The 15,116-nt window shown below is 45.8% G+C and overlaps 1 protein-coding gene across 2 annotated transcripts in view; it reads right to left on the minus strand.

The window, feature by feature from the left end:
* Nucleotides 1–15,116, minus strand: part of COL5A1 (collagen type V alpha 1 chain) — a 132,611-nt gene that overhangs the window by 94,873 nt on the left and 22,622 nt on the right. For both annotated transcript variants that reach the window (XM_058818444.1, XM_058818442.1), the window contains exons 2-4: nt 11,931–12,098; nt 6,660–6,873; nt 5,925–6,087 (exon numbers count right to left, since the gene is read on the minus strand). In XM_058818444.1, the coding sequence (XP_058674427.1) occupies nt 5,925–6,087; nt 6,660–6,873; nt 11,931–12,098 (545 nt within the window). The remainder of the gene's footprint in view (nt 1–5,924; nt 6,088–6,659; nt 6,874–11,930; nt 12,099–15,116) is intronic.

The raw sequence follows: 15,116 nt of genomic DNA on the forward strand, positions 1-15,116 counted from the left end.
TCCAGATCTTGCAGGATGTGCTGGGTCCAGCTCTGAGCTCATGGGGAGCTCTGGGGATGCTGCTGCTTTGAAGATATCAGAATTATTTAGATGGGAAAAGGCTCCAAGATTGACTCCAACCTGTGCCTGACCCCCACACCTTGTCACAAACCCTGAGTGCCACATTTGGGTGTTTTTTGGACACCTCCAGGGCTGGGGACTCCCAACCTCCCTGCTCAGCCCATTCCCAATGCCTGACCACCCTTTCCATGATGGAATTCCTCCTGAATGAGGGAATTTCTTGCTTCCCCTCTATCAGAAGTGTTTCCCCACACCTTGGCACTGCTGTTGATGTTTGCACAGGACCCTCCTGCCACCAGGAACAGCCAAGACAGAGGTGCTAAGGTAAAATTTGGTCTAAATGTGAATTAGAGGTGGATTTAGACCTGAAGAACTGACAAAGTCTAACTTGAATTAGCACCGAGTTCTCTGCAGCCCAGCACATCAGTCCTGAGAGGAGAGACAGAGTAAATCTCCTCCTGGAGTACACAGAGCTGTTTGATGTGTTAACAGCAGGTCTGCCTGCAAGAGGAGGCTCTGAAACTTCTCCATCCCCAAAACCAGCAAAAATCACCATAAAATTCACCCACATGTACAAAAATGTGCTTTTATTTCTACCCCTTCCACTAAAGCAAAAGCTTTTGATCCAACCTTACAAGCTCAGAGTAGAATAACCTACAAACCTCTGAAAATAAGAGATGCAAGAGCTGGACAGGGAAGGAGAACACCCTGATGAGAGTGAAATGAAACCTGGGATTATCAACCCTGGGGATAATCGGTTTTTTAAGTGTAAACAAGGCCCAAGATGAAAAGAGAGGTGGCATTTGAACCCCAGGGGCAGCTGAAGGGCCCCAATGTCTGGGCTGGGAGCATTGATGTGTCTGTCTGTCCTGCTTTGTCCTGGGCTGCCTTGGAGCTCTCAGCAGCCCTAAGAGCACCTCTGGCATCCTGCCCAGCCTCTCTGGCTCATCCCAAATTGCTTTCCCTCCATGTCTGATGGCTTGATTTCACTCGCGGGCTTCAGAAAAACAAACAAAACAAAAAAAAAAAAAATCACAAAGGAGGGGAGGAAATCAAAAGCAGCATCTTTCAGCACCCTCCAGGGTGCTGTGTCCCATCCCAGGACAGGCTTTGGCACAATTTTTTGTCAGCCCCTCCTGGCCACAGGTGCTGAGATCAGAGGAATTCAATTTTTTTTAGGTTTTACAGCACCAATCACACCACTGAGACACAGTTATGGCACTCAGCTGCACAAAATTAACTCCCCTTGTCTTCCAAAGGAGCCAAAAATGACCTTAAAAAGCAATATATTCATGCCCTGAGCTTTTCCACACATGGGAAAAGTCACTTCAGCCACTCCAGGCACTGCTGCAAACCAAGAGGGTCAAAACCCCACTTAACTTCTGGGACAAGGCTGCAAAATTTCACACAGATGAACCAACAAAAATTGGCAGCAAAAGCAGCCACTCGTTCCTAGGCTGTCCTTGGGTTTTGTCAAAACCTACTCAATTTTTCACCAATGTCCACACCATAATTTAATGATGCCAACTGCAGCTCTGGAGCCAGGGGCTGGACAAGACTTTTATCAGAACACCACAGCCCAAGGGTGGAAAATCAGGGGACAAAATGGGAAATGCAGCAGGAAAATGGAACATCAAGGTCTGAGCAAAGCTCGTTTTGCTCATCACTGGAGGAACACAGAGCAGGAAAACAGGGCTGGGCCCCTCCCTGCTGCAGAAAGCAAATTTCTCATTGGATTTCTTCCCTGAGATGCCTCCAAAGAGCCCCACAAAGGGGTTAAATCCAGCCCAGGAATGGAAATATTTCCCTGCCCCAGATTTGGGCAGCATTTTCCTCTCACAAAGATCCCCCAGCTATGGGTTATGGGATTCCCTCATTCCCTGCTGGGATCCAGGTGTGACAGACCATGGGCACAAAATGGGCATCACCAGGATGGTTTGGGAATTATTCCTGCCTTTCAGGCTGAAAATGCTTTTTTTTTCTGCAAAAGAGCCTTTCCCAAGCTTCTCCCTCTCTCTATTCCTACACTCAACTACCAGGACTTGGTCTCTAATTTATATTTAAAGGAAAGCAAATTAAAAGGAGTTTTTCCCTCCAAAACTGAGACACATTCACATGGCTTCACTCCCCCAAGTGCTGCTGCACCACAGGAACTGCAGCAGAGAGAGTTTATCCCCACCACAGGCTGGATTTTTGTCCTTTCCTCTCCCCCTGCAAAATAAAATTAAAAAATCCCTTTGCAGTCTCATCCCCTCAGCTTGAATCCTCCCAACCCTGCAAGAGCCCATGGTGCCATTCGTAAACTCCTGTTTACAACAAACCCAGCACAAAACTCAGCTTGTCCAACCTGGGCCCGGGACTTGGCCCCTTTTCAACCCTCCCCAGTCCCTCACAGAGACCCTCAGAGCCTCCCAGCTAATTGAATTTTAATGAGAGGAAGTCATTTTTCCACTGGAAGAATGTTTTGCTGGAGAAATATTTTGAAACTCCTCTAACCTTTCCTGCCAGGCTTTTTTAAAGTGTTTTTTTTTTTTTGTTGGTTTTTTTTTTGTTTTTTTTTTGCAGCAGAACACGAGTGAGGAAGTTCCCATCCAGGCTCTGAGCTGCTCCCCTCACAACCCCAGCATTTCAATAATTACAGATTCCAAAACAAAAAGTGTTTGGGGCTGGTTTGGTTTCAGTCCTGACAAGGAGGATATGAGTTCCCACTGCTTTACAGCTCCTGTGTGAGACAGAGCCAACCCCAGCCCTGTCTCCAATCCCACTCCCACCTCACTGGGTTCTTTTAATTTCCAGCAAAAGCGACAAACACATCAGAGCAGAAAACCTCTGTCCCGGTTTAGGGCAAATTTGGGAGAAAACAATACAAAAAAATACAAATACCAATATCATAACATCACCCTAGGACAACCTCCTGAGCTGGGGTTTGCAGATTGGGTGGGACAGCAGCAGCTTCATCTCCTGCATGCTCCAGAAACCCTCAGCTTTCCAGGAACACAGAAATTGAACCCTTTGTTCTGAGCCTGCACAGTTTCTGCTTAGCCTTGCAGAAAGGAGAAAGGAGGGGCCAAAGGAAATGGAGTTGCTGAGATATGAAGGAAATTAGGTTCTAGTCCACTGCCTTCAGAAAAGCTTCTTCCACCCCAGTTAAAGCTGCTGGTGGCTTCAGTGGTGCGTGAGGAGGCGACCAGAAAAAAGGATAAATATCAGAACTAGAGGGGGTTTATATCCATCTTGTGTTATATCAGTACATGTAAGACAAAGGAAAATAAGTATTTTCTAATGACCCAGTGCTCATTAGTGCCAGTAAGATCTTGTAGCTGCAGCTCACAGCCACAACAGGCAAGAGGCTCCTTTGTACCCCAAAACTGAGGAGGTCCTGATGCCTTGTGAAGGGTGACTTGGAACAGAGGCTGGGCAGAGCTGAATAATTAAGTAGGGATTTATTAAAAGGATCTCCTCAATGGATGTACCTTGGACAGCACAAGAGCTACACCCAAGATGAACCAAAATGGTCACAAAATGCACGACCAGTCATGGGGTCTGTCACTTTGATCAGTTCTACTCCATTTGCATATTGCAGTTAATTGTGATGCCTTGTGGTTCCTGATGCTTTTTTAGGTCACCACATGACCTAGAATAGAGGCTAGAAGGAATTAAAGAATAAAGCAGGGATTTATTAAAAGGGTCTCCTCAATGGATCCACCTTGGGCAGCACAAGAGCCCAGCCAGGGCTGCACCCAAGATGAACCAAAATGAACCCAAGGTGAACCAAAATGGCCCCAAAATGCACGACTGCTCACGGGGTCTCTCCCTTGGATCAGTTCTGCTCCATTTGCATCTTGCAGTTCATTGTCCAATTCCAGCTTTAGCCCAGGCAGTCCCACCCTGCTTGTTTTTCTCTCTCCAGCCCACGTTGTTTGTGCTCTTGGGCTGAGATTTGGATCATTTGTCCTTGGTCCCCAGCTGGAGCCAGAATTGTTTTGTCTCCCTGCTCTGTGCACAGAGCTCAGCATCCCCTAGTATTAAGCTCAGACCCACCACTAAAGCAGCACAGAATCTGAAAATATAAAAGCTAAACCTGAGGCATCAATCCCCACAGCCCCTTGGGATTTAAAGTTTTTTCAGCAAGGGAACTATGGCCATGGAAAGGGCTAAAAGAGGAGCAGGGAGCACCCATGAACACCTGGGTTCAGTTCCCTCCCTGGCAGAGGAATCAGGTGAGCCTTAAAAACCACCTGGGAACCCTGAAATTTCAGGGGCAGTTCTGGAAATCCTGTTACTTCACAAAATGCAAGTGCAGGTTTTTCATCCAGCCAGGATGTGACACCTAAGTCCTTCCAGTGGCTCTGCTGGACCTGAGCTGGAAAAGAACTCTCCAGTTTTATGTAACAAGTCAAAACCCAGCATCCAGAGCTGAAATATTTGGCAGAACGTCCAACACTCATGAAAGACACTCCAGTGCCCATTAAACCCAGGTTTTACTTTCCATTCTAATTGTTCAACTTCCCAGGGAAAAAACTCTTTAATTTAATACAATTTCAAGATGCAGGCCTCACTCTGTAACTGGGATTTTGGCAGATCTATCCAGCCCAGGCATTCCTGCTCTGTTTACAGCAGAGCAGCTCCCAGATGTTGGTAATGTTAAACAGACTGGAACCTTCCCTCTGAGTGACAGCAAAATGCAGGCAAGAACTGGCTTTGCTATGGCTCTGATTAGCCAGGGATAGGAGATATTCCCATCCTTTTGCTGGGCTAGGGAGGCCCAGGAGATCCAGCTCTTCCTCTAAATAAATTCCATAAAAATAAAGAGCTAGAGATCAACAAGGCTTGACTACACCTCACTGCACTTGGTGCTGGTTTTAGGAAGCAATTCCAGCTCACAAGAAAGATCAGGAATGGGATTCTCATCCCCAGGAAAGGCTCACAAGTGCAGCAGAGCACAAAAGTTGATTTTGCCAGGGAAATGCAGACATTAAAATGCTGCTGAACTATGGGAAAAAGCTTCTCCCATCTGTACCTTGTCTATAAATAATGCTCTGCCTCTCTGCTTCCATCACAGGGAACATCCCACCCCTCAGCAATTTGCTTTGCCTTTGGAAGCAGAGTGTGGGAGGTGACAACCAAGCCAACCAAGCTGTCAAGGAGAGTCCCCTCGTGTCATGGAGCAAAAGAGCCAAGCATCCATGGCCAATGAGTGGGAAAAGAGCAAATTCCTACAGCCCCAGGGTGAGTTGGGCCTTGGGAGGGAGTTGTTTCTCTCAGCCTTCATTCATTGCCCCTGCAAAAATCCCGGCAAAGGCATGAATGAAAACCTTGTGAGCCCTTCCCAGTTTAAATGTGCCAAAAGGTCCAAAAACCCAATGTAGAGATGCTCCAGGACCCCAGCAAGGGCTTGGAACAAAAGAATGGAGCAAAAGAACCAAGAATCCATGGTCAATGAGTGGAAAAAGAGCAAATTCAGCCCCAGGGTGAGCTGGGCCTTGGGAGGGAGCTGCTTCCCTCAGCCTTCACTCTCTGCCCCTGCAGTTCTAAATCCCAGCATGAGGATGAAGGAAAACCTTGTGAGCCCTTCCCAGCTTAAATGTGCCAAGAGCTCCAAAATCCCAGTGTAGAGATGGTCCAGGACCCCAGCAAGGGTTTGAAACCAGACAATCAGAGGAGCCCACTCCACCAAGGCCACCTGGGAAAACTGGGCCCACAGGTTTCATCGGCACTACAACAAGTCGAAATATAAACTTAAAATTCACAAACAACAGTGTTTTACTATGGGGAAAAAAAACCCAAAAAAATCAAAAACTGAGCTGGAAGTGTCTCATCATCCCCGTGGAACAGCTCCAGAGCTGCTCTTTGCCATGGCTCACCTCAAAGACCTCCTCATCCAATATCCTGGTGCCAAACACAATGATGCCGTTGACATCGATGATGGGGTGCTCGCTCCGGTCCAGGAACTTGGTGATTTTCTTTTTACAGTCCAGAACCAAGGTGACATTTTTCTTCTGCACACTCAGAGCCACCCGGTGCCACCTGTAAGGACACAGCCCACAGACGTGTCAGGCACTGCCCTGGGCTTTGCAGGACAAGGCAATGGTTGCACAAATAAAATGAACTTTCAGGAACTGATGCTCTCATGGAAATCCTCCCTGGGCAGAGCCTGAAGGGTTGGCTGGCAGGAGAAATGCTGATTGGCAGCTTTCATCCCTCCAAATCAGGCAGGAGAGGGCCAGCTCTGGCTTCAGCAGGAAGCAGGGATAAAACCACACTGCTGTCTCCCTTTTCCACCCTCTTTTTAAGCCCTGCACAAGCCTCAGCGTGGATTTTGCAAGACAAACTGATTTTTTTAAGGCCCTTCGCAGGAAAATCAGTGTTCCTATCCCCACAAGCAGCAGACAGCAGCACTGACTGCTCATTTACAATTCTTACAGATGTCAAATTAATCCACCAAAGGCCAAAATGACAGAGTGGGGCACCTGTCAGCTGCCAGGGGTGTGCAAATACATTTCTATAGGCACGATTCCCATTTTACACAACGTTCAACATGCTGGCACGGATACAAACAATGAACTGATTTTTTCCTTGGTGCACAAAATGTCACTTACTTGCCATCTGCTAGGTTAATGCCTCTAAAGAGAGGATAGTCTTCTGGGCCTGGCTTTCCTGTATGGTCTTCATACAGGAATACAGGAGATCTACCCAACTCCACACCAATTTGCTGGATCCCTTGCTCATTGTAAATTGAGATCAAGAAGGACTGACCTCCTTTCTTCGCTTTTACAGTGGTTAGAATGGAGAAGTCCTCTGGGAAGGGGGAAGCTGGAGTGGAAAAGCAAAGAGGTTAGTGAGGTTTCCTCGGAAATAATCCCTACATCAACAGCGCTGTTGTCTGAGGAGCCGTGGCTGGTTTGTCTCCAGATGTGTGCACATCAGCAGCCCTAAATGTTTATATAGGGCCAGCTGAAATGTGGATTTTCCCCAAATACTCTGGGGTGAAACCCCTGTGCTGGGAAAACAAAAGTTCTACAAAAGTAATTAGCTTAAATTTCTAATTTTTGCATGCAACCCTTCCAAAAGAAGCTCCCCTAAAGCTCTTTAGGACACAAGGCAAAAACTTTCATGGGGTGCTCCAAATGAATTTAAGTGATCAAAGGGACAGAGGAAATCAAGCATCAACACAATCTCAAATGGTTTTTCTTTAAGGGAGCAGAGAATTGCATCAGGATTTGTTCATTCCAGATGAGAACAGAAGATTTCGTGGTTTTGGCTTTCAGGGTTGCTGCAGACGCACAAAAAATATCTGAAAAATGAAATAAATCTGGCAATCAATGGAAAATGGAAATTTGTCTGCTTATTAAACAGCACCTCATTTCCTGACCTTTCCTCCTGTCAGGAAAGAGCTGTGTCTGATCACAGGTGATTTCTGTCTTTATTTCTGCAAGGTTTGGAGGAGCCATTAAAGCCATTAAACTCTGTCAGTACAGGGTCAATCTGCAAGGCCAGGCAAACACATTTAAAGATTCAATCTGAGCATCACCCTCTTGCAGAAACCCAAATTCCTCCCCCCTCTTTGGATTTCTCTGCTGTTCAGACTGAAATGAAAGAGCCCAAACTGAAAATCCTGGATGCACATCCCAAACAGGGCGGCTTGAAAACCACCAGGAGCATTCATAAAGAAGATGTCTTGATCAAATTATACACAGAAACCCCCCTGATGTGCATTTCAGAGTGTGGGGCTTGCAGGGAATCTCCCTTTGGAGCAAACCAAGGATTGCTTTGTACCCCAGCAGGGCAGGGCAGAGTGGGGCAGCCCCACCGTGGGGTTTGTGACACGTGTGGCACTGCTGGCACCCAGGGAACACAGGGATCCTGTTTAAACTGCAGATGTGCAGCCAAATAAACCACAAAAACCACCAAGCTCAGTGCCCAGAAGCTTCAAATAGATTTCCTTCACTAGTTTGGGTTTTTTCCTAGGGGTGTTTCACACAGGGAGGGGATGAGGAACGTGGCAGTGGGGAGTTCTTGGCACCACAGCAAAGCTGGAGCTCAAACACAGAACCCTGAGCTCATCTCCTGACTGGGAGGTGCTTTAATTTTTAGGTACAAAGTGTTTATGTATTTATTTAAGTATTTAGGAACAAAGTTTTAAATGTGTTTATCTGCCCACAGCAGGGAAGGGGACGAGGCAGGAGCTGCATCAAAACCAGAATTGCTGCAGACCAAAGGGAGAATTTCAGGGGGATAACTCAGGGTACCTATGGAGAAACACTTTGTACCAAGTTAATTCCCCTCACCTTGTGTAAATAACATTTGGGAAGCAGCAGAGTGACCTCCCAGTCAGGAATGAAATGCCATTAGATTCTGATTTATCCCCAGGACTCAGCCCCAGATATTTGGCCAAAGCAGCTCTGGTTTTGGTGCCTCCCTGAGCTTTATCTCCCTCCCCTGTGCACAAACCCTCCTGGAGGACTGAGCCAGGACCATACGCCTTCCTGGCTCCAATTACAGCCTACAGATTTGGGCCTTTTATGTAAAATAGTTCATGTCCAAAATTTCATTATGAACCCACAATACAGTACCTTTCAACTTGGACAAGCTGCCAACTCATTAAAAAGCTGCTTTTAATTTTTTTTTTCATGATTATCAAAATGTCTCCATGGTGATGCGAGTTTCTCAACCCAAATAATCATAATGGATGAATTATAGCTGACATTACTCTGTTACTGCTCTGCTGTCCTGGCAAAATAACAATGCCTGCACTGTCAGAGGCAGAAATGACCCGGGCTGCTGAACGAGGGATGAAAACACATCCCCACACACACCAATACTGATAAATACCCAGCCATAAATACACCAGGCACGGAGAAATTGACCCAAATCTCTCCAAAACAATGGAGACACCCCTCCAACAAAGGCTTTGGGTTGGATTCCTCCTCGTGGATTCGCTCCTCAAACGAGCTCACGCTGGGAGATGCTGCGCATCCATCGCTGGGGCTGGCTGGCATCCTCCTCCTCCCACCCCGTGGGCAAAGCCTCCCAAAACCACCCTGTGGGACCCCCCACAGCACGAGGGGGAGCCCCCAGTCCTGCTGAAGCTGCAGAGCTCCAGGATGGGCATGGCTGAATCCATGGGATGCTCCAGTGGATGAGCCAGGGTCAGCCTGAGCAGCTCCTTGCTTGAGCACAGTGCTGAAAGGGTCTTGTAGAACCTTGTGGTCTTCACAACAGGGCAAGTTTGGACCTTATTCCTGATCCAGGTGTGCCCAAACACAGCCTAAACCAGAGTCCTGCTCCTGAGACCTTCTCTTAATCCACGTGTACCTAAACATAGCCTAAACCAGAGTCCTGCTCCTGAGACCTTCATCCTAATCCAGGTGTACCTAAACACAGCCTAAACCAGTCCTGCTCCTGAGACCTTCTCTTAATCCACGTGTACCTAAACATAGCCTAAACCAGTCCTGCTCCTGAGACCTTCTCTTAATCCAGGTGTAGCCAAACAGAGCCCACACCAGAATCCTGCTCCTAAAACCTTCATTCTAATCCAGGGGTACCCAAGCAGAGCCTAAACCAGTCCTGCTCCTGGTCTGGGGCTGCAGAACAGGAGAAATCAGAAGAGCAGTGAGCTGATCCCATTCCTGACACAAACACAAGGAGAAAAGTGGCATTTCCTGAGCCTTTACACCTTTCCTCTTCAAAGCAAAGCTGGTTTCCAATGGTGTCACCAATTTCTGGCCTTTTCCTTCAGCTGAGGAGACTCTCAGCTGTGCAGTGACTTGTTTGTCTCAGGGGTGACTGTTCAGGCTCTAACAGATTTCTGAGAAAGCAAATGACAACTGCAAATTTGATGGAAGCACAACAATGACATTTTGCTGGCTGCCACTGGAACCCTTGCCTTTCTTGCTTCTTTTTCTCTTGTTTTCTTTCTGGAAAAGCACAGATTTTGTTGGGAAGCAGGACTTCTTCAGGGAGCCACAACAAAAAGCACCTCAGCAGATATTTTTTTTTCACTCTTTTGAGCATGAAAAAACAAGTTTTGTGTGTGTGTATATATATACACACACATACATCTTGCTTTGCTGGCTGGGGCAGCAGAATGCAAAGCCCATGAAATTACATCTTAGAAAAGCACCAGCTTCTAATTAGCAGGAAATATTCTGTGCAGAGCACGTTTGCCAAGGGTGCTGTGGAGCAGAGAGGGAAAGCTCTGCTCCAACCCACCCTCCTGGGGACACAAAAGCCCTAAAACCACATTGCCCTGGGACACTGCCCTGCAATTTCCTTGTTATCTTTATCCCCTCTCTCATCTAGGGGTGGCAGCTGAAGTCACATCTCGTTAAAGAGATGATGAAACATCCATGGATCTGCTGGAAATCACTGGAATTGCTTCACTTGGCCCTTCCCCATTTCCTGAGCAAGCAGCAGAGAGGCCTCAAGGACTCTGGAGTTTTCACAGTGGGATTGAGCTGCTTCAAACACCCCATGGGGGTCCAGGAGATGAAACGATGGAAAAGCTGCTCCATAACTGCATCCTGATCTTCTCATCCAAGGAAGATGCAAATCAAGAACTCAGTGAGGATGAGGATGTAAAAGCAATAAGGTATAAAAGAGACAACCAAGAGAATCTTCAACACTGAGCTCTTTCTTGAGACCAGGATTGAATTTTCTCCAGGGACCAGGACTCAGTTCTCCTTTGGGATCAGGATTCAGTTTTCTCCAGGACTCATTTCTCTCCAAGGATGAGGATTCAGTTTTCTCCAGGGATGAGGACTCTGTTTTCTTCAGGACTCATCTCTCTGTGCCTGTGTCCCCTATGTCAGACCTCCTGTGATCCAATCCCTCATTAAAAAATCATCCAGAACATTCCAGCCTTGTTTTTACCCCTCCAGTTCAGCGCCATTTGGTTTCTGTCACATCAAAGTGACCAGGCAGGACTACGCAGTTTTAAGGCATTTCAGGAACATGACAGGAAGGGACAGAAGGCACAGCCTGTCCAGCTGGGCACACAATGATTTTATCTGTGATCAGAAAGAACTTCCCTGCCCAGGACAGCAGTAAAGACAAATTTTGAGTCTGGTTTGCCCTTCTGCAGACATTTAAACCCAGTTTTAGGCCAGACTGAGCAGCTCCTTTGTAAGGGTAGCCCATGAAATGAAGCCCAGCCTGTCACACATTGCCCTCATCACATTCCTTTCCCTTCCCTTCCACTTTTCTCATCCAAGCCCTGCCATGCCCAACCCCAGCATTCCTCCTGTCACAGAGATCATTTATGAAAAATCCTTTTGCCAGGATTTTTTCTCCTGAGAATCTGAGAGGCCTCAGGAACAAAATGTAAACAATGGTTATCTGCTGCTGTGGAATGCAACAGGTGCATCTGGGATTGGTCTCATGTGGTTGTTTCTAATAAATGGCCAATCACAGTCAGCTGGCTTGGACTCTGTCCGAGACACAAACCTTTGTTATCATTCTTTGCTATTCTATTCTTAGCTGGCCTTCTGATGAAACCTTTTATTCTATTCTTTTGGTATATTTTTAATGTAATATGTATCATAAAATAATAAATCAGCCTTCTGAAACATGGAGTCAGATCCTCTTCTCTCATCCTAAGACCCCTGTGAACACCATCACACCTGAGCTCCTCTGCTCTGTCCCCACCCTGTAAGAGTGACAGAGGGGGAATTTTCCAGTGGCCAGTGCAGAGATGGCACTGGCCACCTCCTCTGCAGTGACAGCCACCACCTCGTGCAAACACTGGGATAAAAGGATATTAATTGATGGCTGGAAATCTGCAGCCCCTGAAACAGCAGAACCACTGCAAACACACTGGGGAAACGAAGGAATCAGACATTTCCATGGGGCAAATGCAAAGCTGGACTCACCAGGATACAGCTGCTTTGTTGGGGCACTGAGCTGAGCATCTTTTGTTACTCTGTAAGCAACGTCTGCTTCTTTTGAGGATCTTCTGCTTGTGCAAAACCCCGTGGTTTTTGTGATACCATCAGGTAAATTATGAAAATCTAACACCTTCAAGAGGTCTGCAGGTTCAGCTACAAAGAGAAAAGGAGAAAGAAGAATTAGGAGACAAACAGGGGTGGCACTGCTGGCCTCCAAATCAGGCAATTGTCACAACCTCAAACTCAGCTGAAATGTGCTTTCAACTCTCCTTCCCCCACTGTTCTTGAAGGCAAATTTTTAGAGGAAAAGATGCCTTAAACCCTTCTGATCCTTCAGGATATGTGCAATAAAAACAAGGATTTCATTTCAGTCCATTACACCTGTCAGTCACAGAGCTCAGCACAACACTGCAGGCCAGGGAAATGCTGTCTTCCCTCAATAATTATCCAAAGTTTCATTTCCCCATCCTAATTTTTGCTTTCCCCTCCTAAATCCATCTTCCCTGGCCAAGGGAATATAAGGAAAAGAATTAAATATTATTCTCCCCTCAAAAACAAACAAACAAACAAACAAACAAACAAAAAAACCAATATCAAACCAAACTGAACAACCCTAAACAAACCAAAACCCTACAGAAAACCCCAAGAACCCAATGGAAACGTTGCCCTGGAAATTCAGTGCAAGATGGGAGCTGCAGAGCACACTGCAAACCCCAGCCTCAGCCAGAAGTCATTAATCCAAGCCATATTTATGCCTCTAAGAATGATTTTTAACACCTTGAACACCCCCGAAGCTCTGCCATAAGTCACTGATGTGTTCCCTGTGCATATCTGTGCTCCCAGCGCCTGCAAAGTTACAAATTACAGGCAGCAGACCTCAGAACAAATCTCATTTTTCAAGGTCTTTAATTAAATTCCCATCCCACAGAGTTTGTCACTGGGTTAAGGAGGCTCATCAGGAACATTCCCAGTTCTCCCAGTGCAGGGAACTGGGCAGCACTGGATAAAAGGAAAAATCATGTTTTTAAACAGAGCAAGGTCTGGATTCCAGGGAATTCTAAATTGAGCTGGTCTAGGGAAGGTTCCAATGAGATGAGCTTGAAGGTCTCTCCCAACCCAAACCTGACAAAATCCAGGGGAATTCCTTCAACTTTTCGCCTTCCACCACCCTTCAAAATGGAAAAAAAATTCACTTGGAGACACAAATTTCTGTGCACAGCTGCCCTGTTGTTGTTTCAGCGCCCTGACTGAGACATTTGGGGTCTGCAGGAGGGGTGGGCAGCCTGGAATGGGAGAATTTTCTTCCGTATTCGGATTTGGAGCAGAAAGGACACCCCAAAACCCTTCAGGGGTTTATGGTGCAGCTCTCAGTCACGCTGGGGTTTGTGTGCCATAAAGTAAAGAATGAAAAAGCATTCCCAGCTCATTCCAGGTGCAACTTCCTCACCATTTACCAGGCTGGGGATTTGCAGCCCAGGGATGCAGATTTGCTGGAATGGTTTTTGTTGGATATGAACAAACCAGAAAATTGCCATTTATCTCCCAGCACATAAACCCAGTAAGGATCATTTCAGCAGTAGTGAAAACAATTTCAGGACACCTTGCACTGTCCCTGGGTGCTCCAAGCCCTGTCCAGCCTGGCCTTGGACACCTCCAGGGATGGGGAATCCAAAGTTTCTCTGATCAACCTGAGCCAGGGCCTCACTACCCTCACGCAGAAGCTGCTCCAGATTTTTAATGGGAAAAAAAGAAAAGTGTCACACAGAAGTTGTCCCATAAAAAACGTGTTTTCCACCCCAAGCCATGAGGGGTCAGAGCATGAGGAGGGACATGAGGAGCCCTTGGTGAACCCCAAATTTCAATCCCAACCTGCAAAAGCTACCCAAGGTCAGGGTCCCTCCAGGAAGAAGCAGAGAATCCCCAGGGCACAGGGACTGCTGTCCCAAATAAACCCTTCCCCTTCCAGCTTTACCAGCCTAAAAATCCTTTTCCAAGGTATTTTTAGCCCTAAATAAACACCCAATTATTGCCTTTGCAGGGCCCAGCCCTTTCCCTGTGCTCTGGGTTTCTCACTCCCCAGAGGTTGCCTTGAACATCAGGGCTTAAGTTTGGAATTAAAACCAAGAGGTATTTATATATTCTATCCTAATTTAGGGATATTCTATTATTCCTAGAGTTCCTGTGGCAGATCCAGAAGAAATAAAAGCAACTTTATTTGCTTTTATTATTTTATTTTATTCTTTTTTTTTCAGGACTCAAAGTTGCTTCCCCTCAATGATGCTTTTTTATGGAGCTGGGAGTCTCCTTTTCAGCCTCCTGGGATTTCAACAATTTTGACTCCTTATCTAAACACTTTTCACCACAGCTGACCTGAGAATAACTGACTAAAACAGGGTGGCAGAGGCTAAAATAAAACAGGGCCTAAAATAAGGATATCAGGCCCCAGCTGCATCCTTTGGATGGGCTTAACAGAGCCTCTTAAATTCTTCAGCATCCCAGCAGCCCAATAAAACACAATTATTTATTTGGGCAGAGAGAAAAGGCATTTTAAGGAGGAGAATTGAAGAATGTGAGCTGCAGGATTGTGGATATTGAAGGTTGTTCCTTAGGAAGGCGTTAAAAATAAAAAAAAAAAGTAAATTTAATTTAAAAAAAAATTTAAATTATTTTTCAATTTTAATTTTAAAAATTTAAAAAAAAAACTTAAAAATTTAATTTAATTTAAAATTTTAATTTAAATTTAAAAAAAGGAAATTAAAAAATAGAAAAGGCAGCTATGGAAAGGGTCAGAATCCATCTGCTCCTCCCAAGAGCTACCACAGAGCTGTGTCAATGCACACTGCTCCAGATTGCAGAATATTCCACCAGTGACTCATGATATCCCCTTATTTATTTATTTTTTTCTTTTAAAAAAAGCCCAAATAGTCCCAACTGGGAACAAAGGGAACCATTATGCAGAGTCAGATTGGAAGGATCCTACATCTAATCCCAAAAGGAAAAGAAAGAAACCCAGAACTGACATTGGAGCAGCTCACAGACTCCAAAGAATCAAATAATCCCTGTTCCTTTGTGCAGAAATCCTTTTTTATAATTTTTTTTTATTTTAAATAATCAATCATTTGGGTTTGTAACAAAGCCATGGTGTTAGCAGTTAACAGTGAGCAAAGAGCA

Source organism: Ammospiza caudacuta, chromosome 21 (genome assembly GCF_027887145.1).
Source record: "Ammospiza caudacuta isolate bAmmCau1 chromosome 21, bAmmCau1.pri, whole genome shotgun sequence".
NCBI lineage: Eukaryota > Metazoa > Chordata > Aves > Passeriformes > Passerellidae > Ammospiza > Ammospiza caudacuta.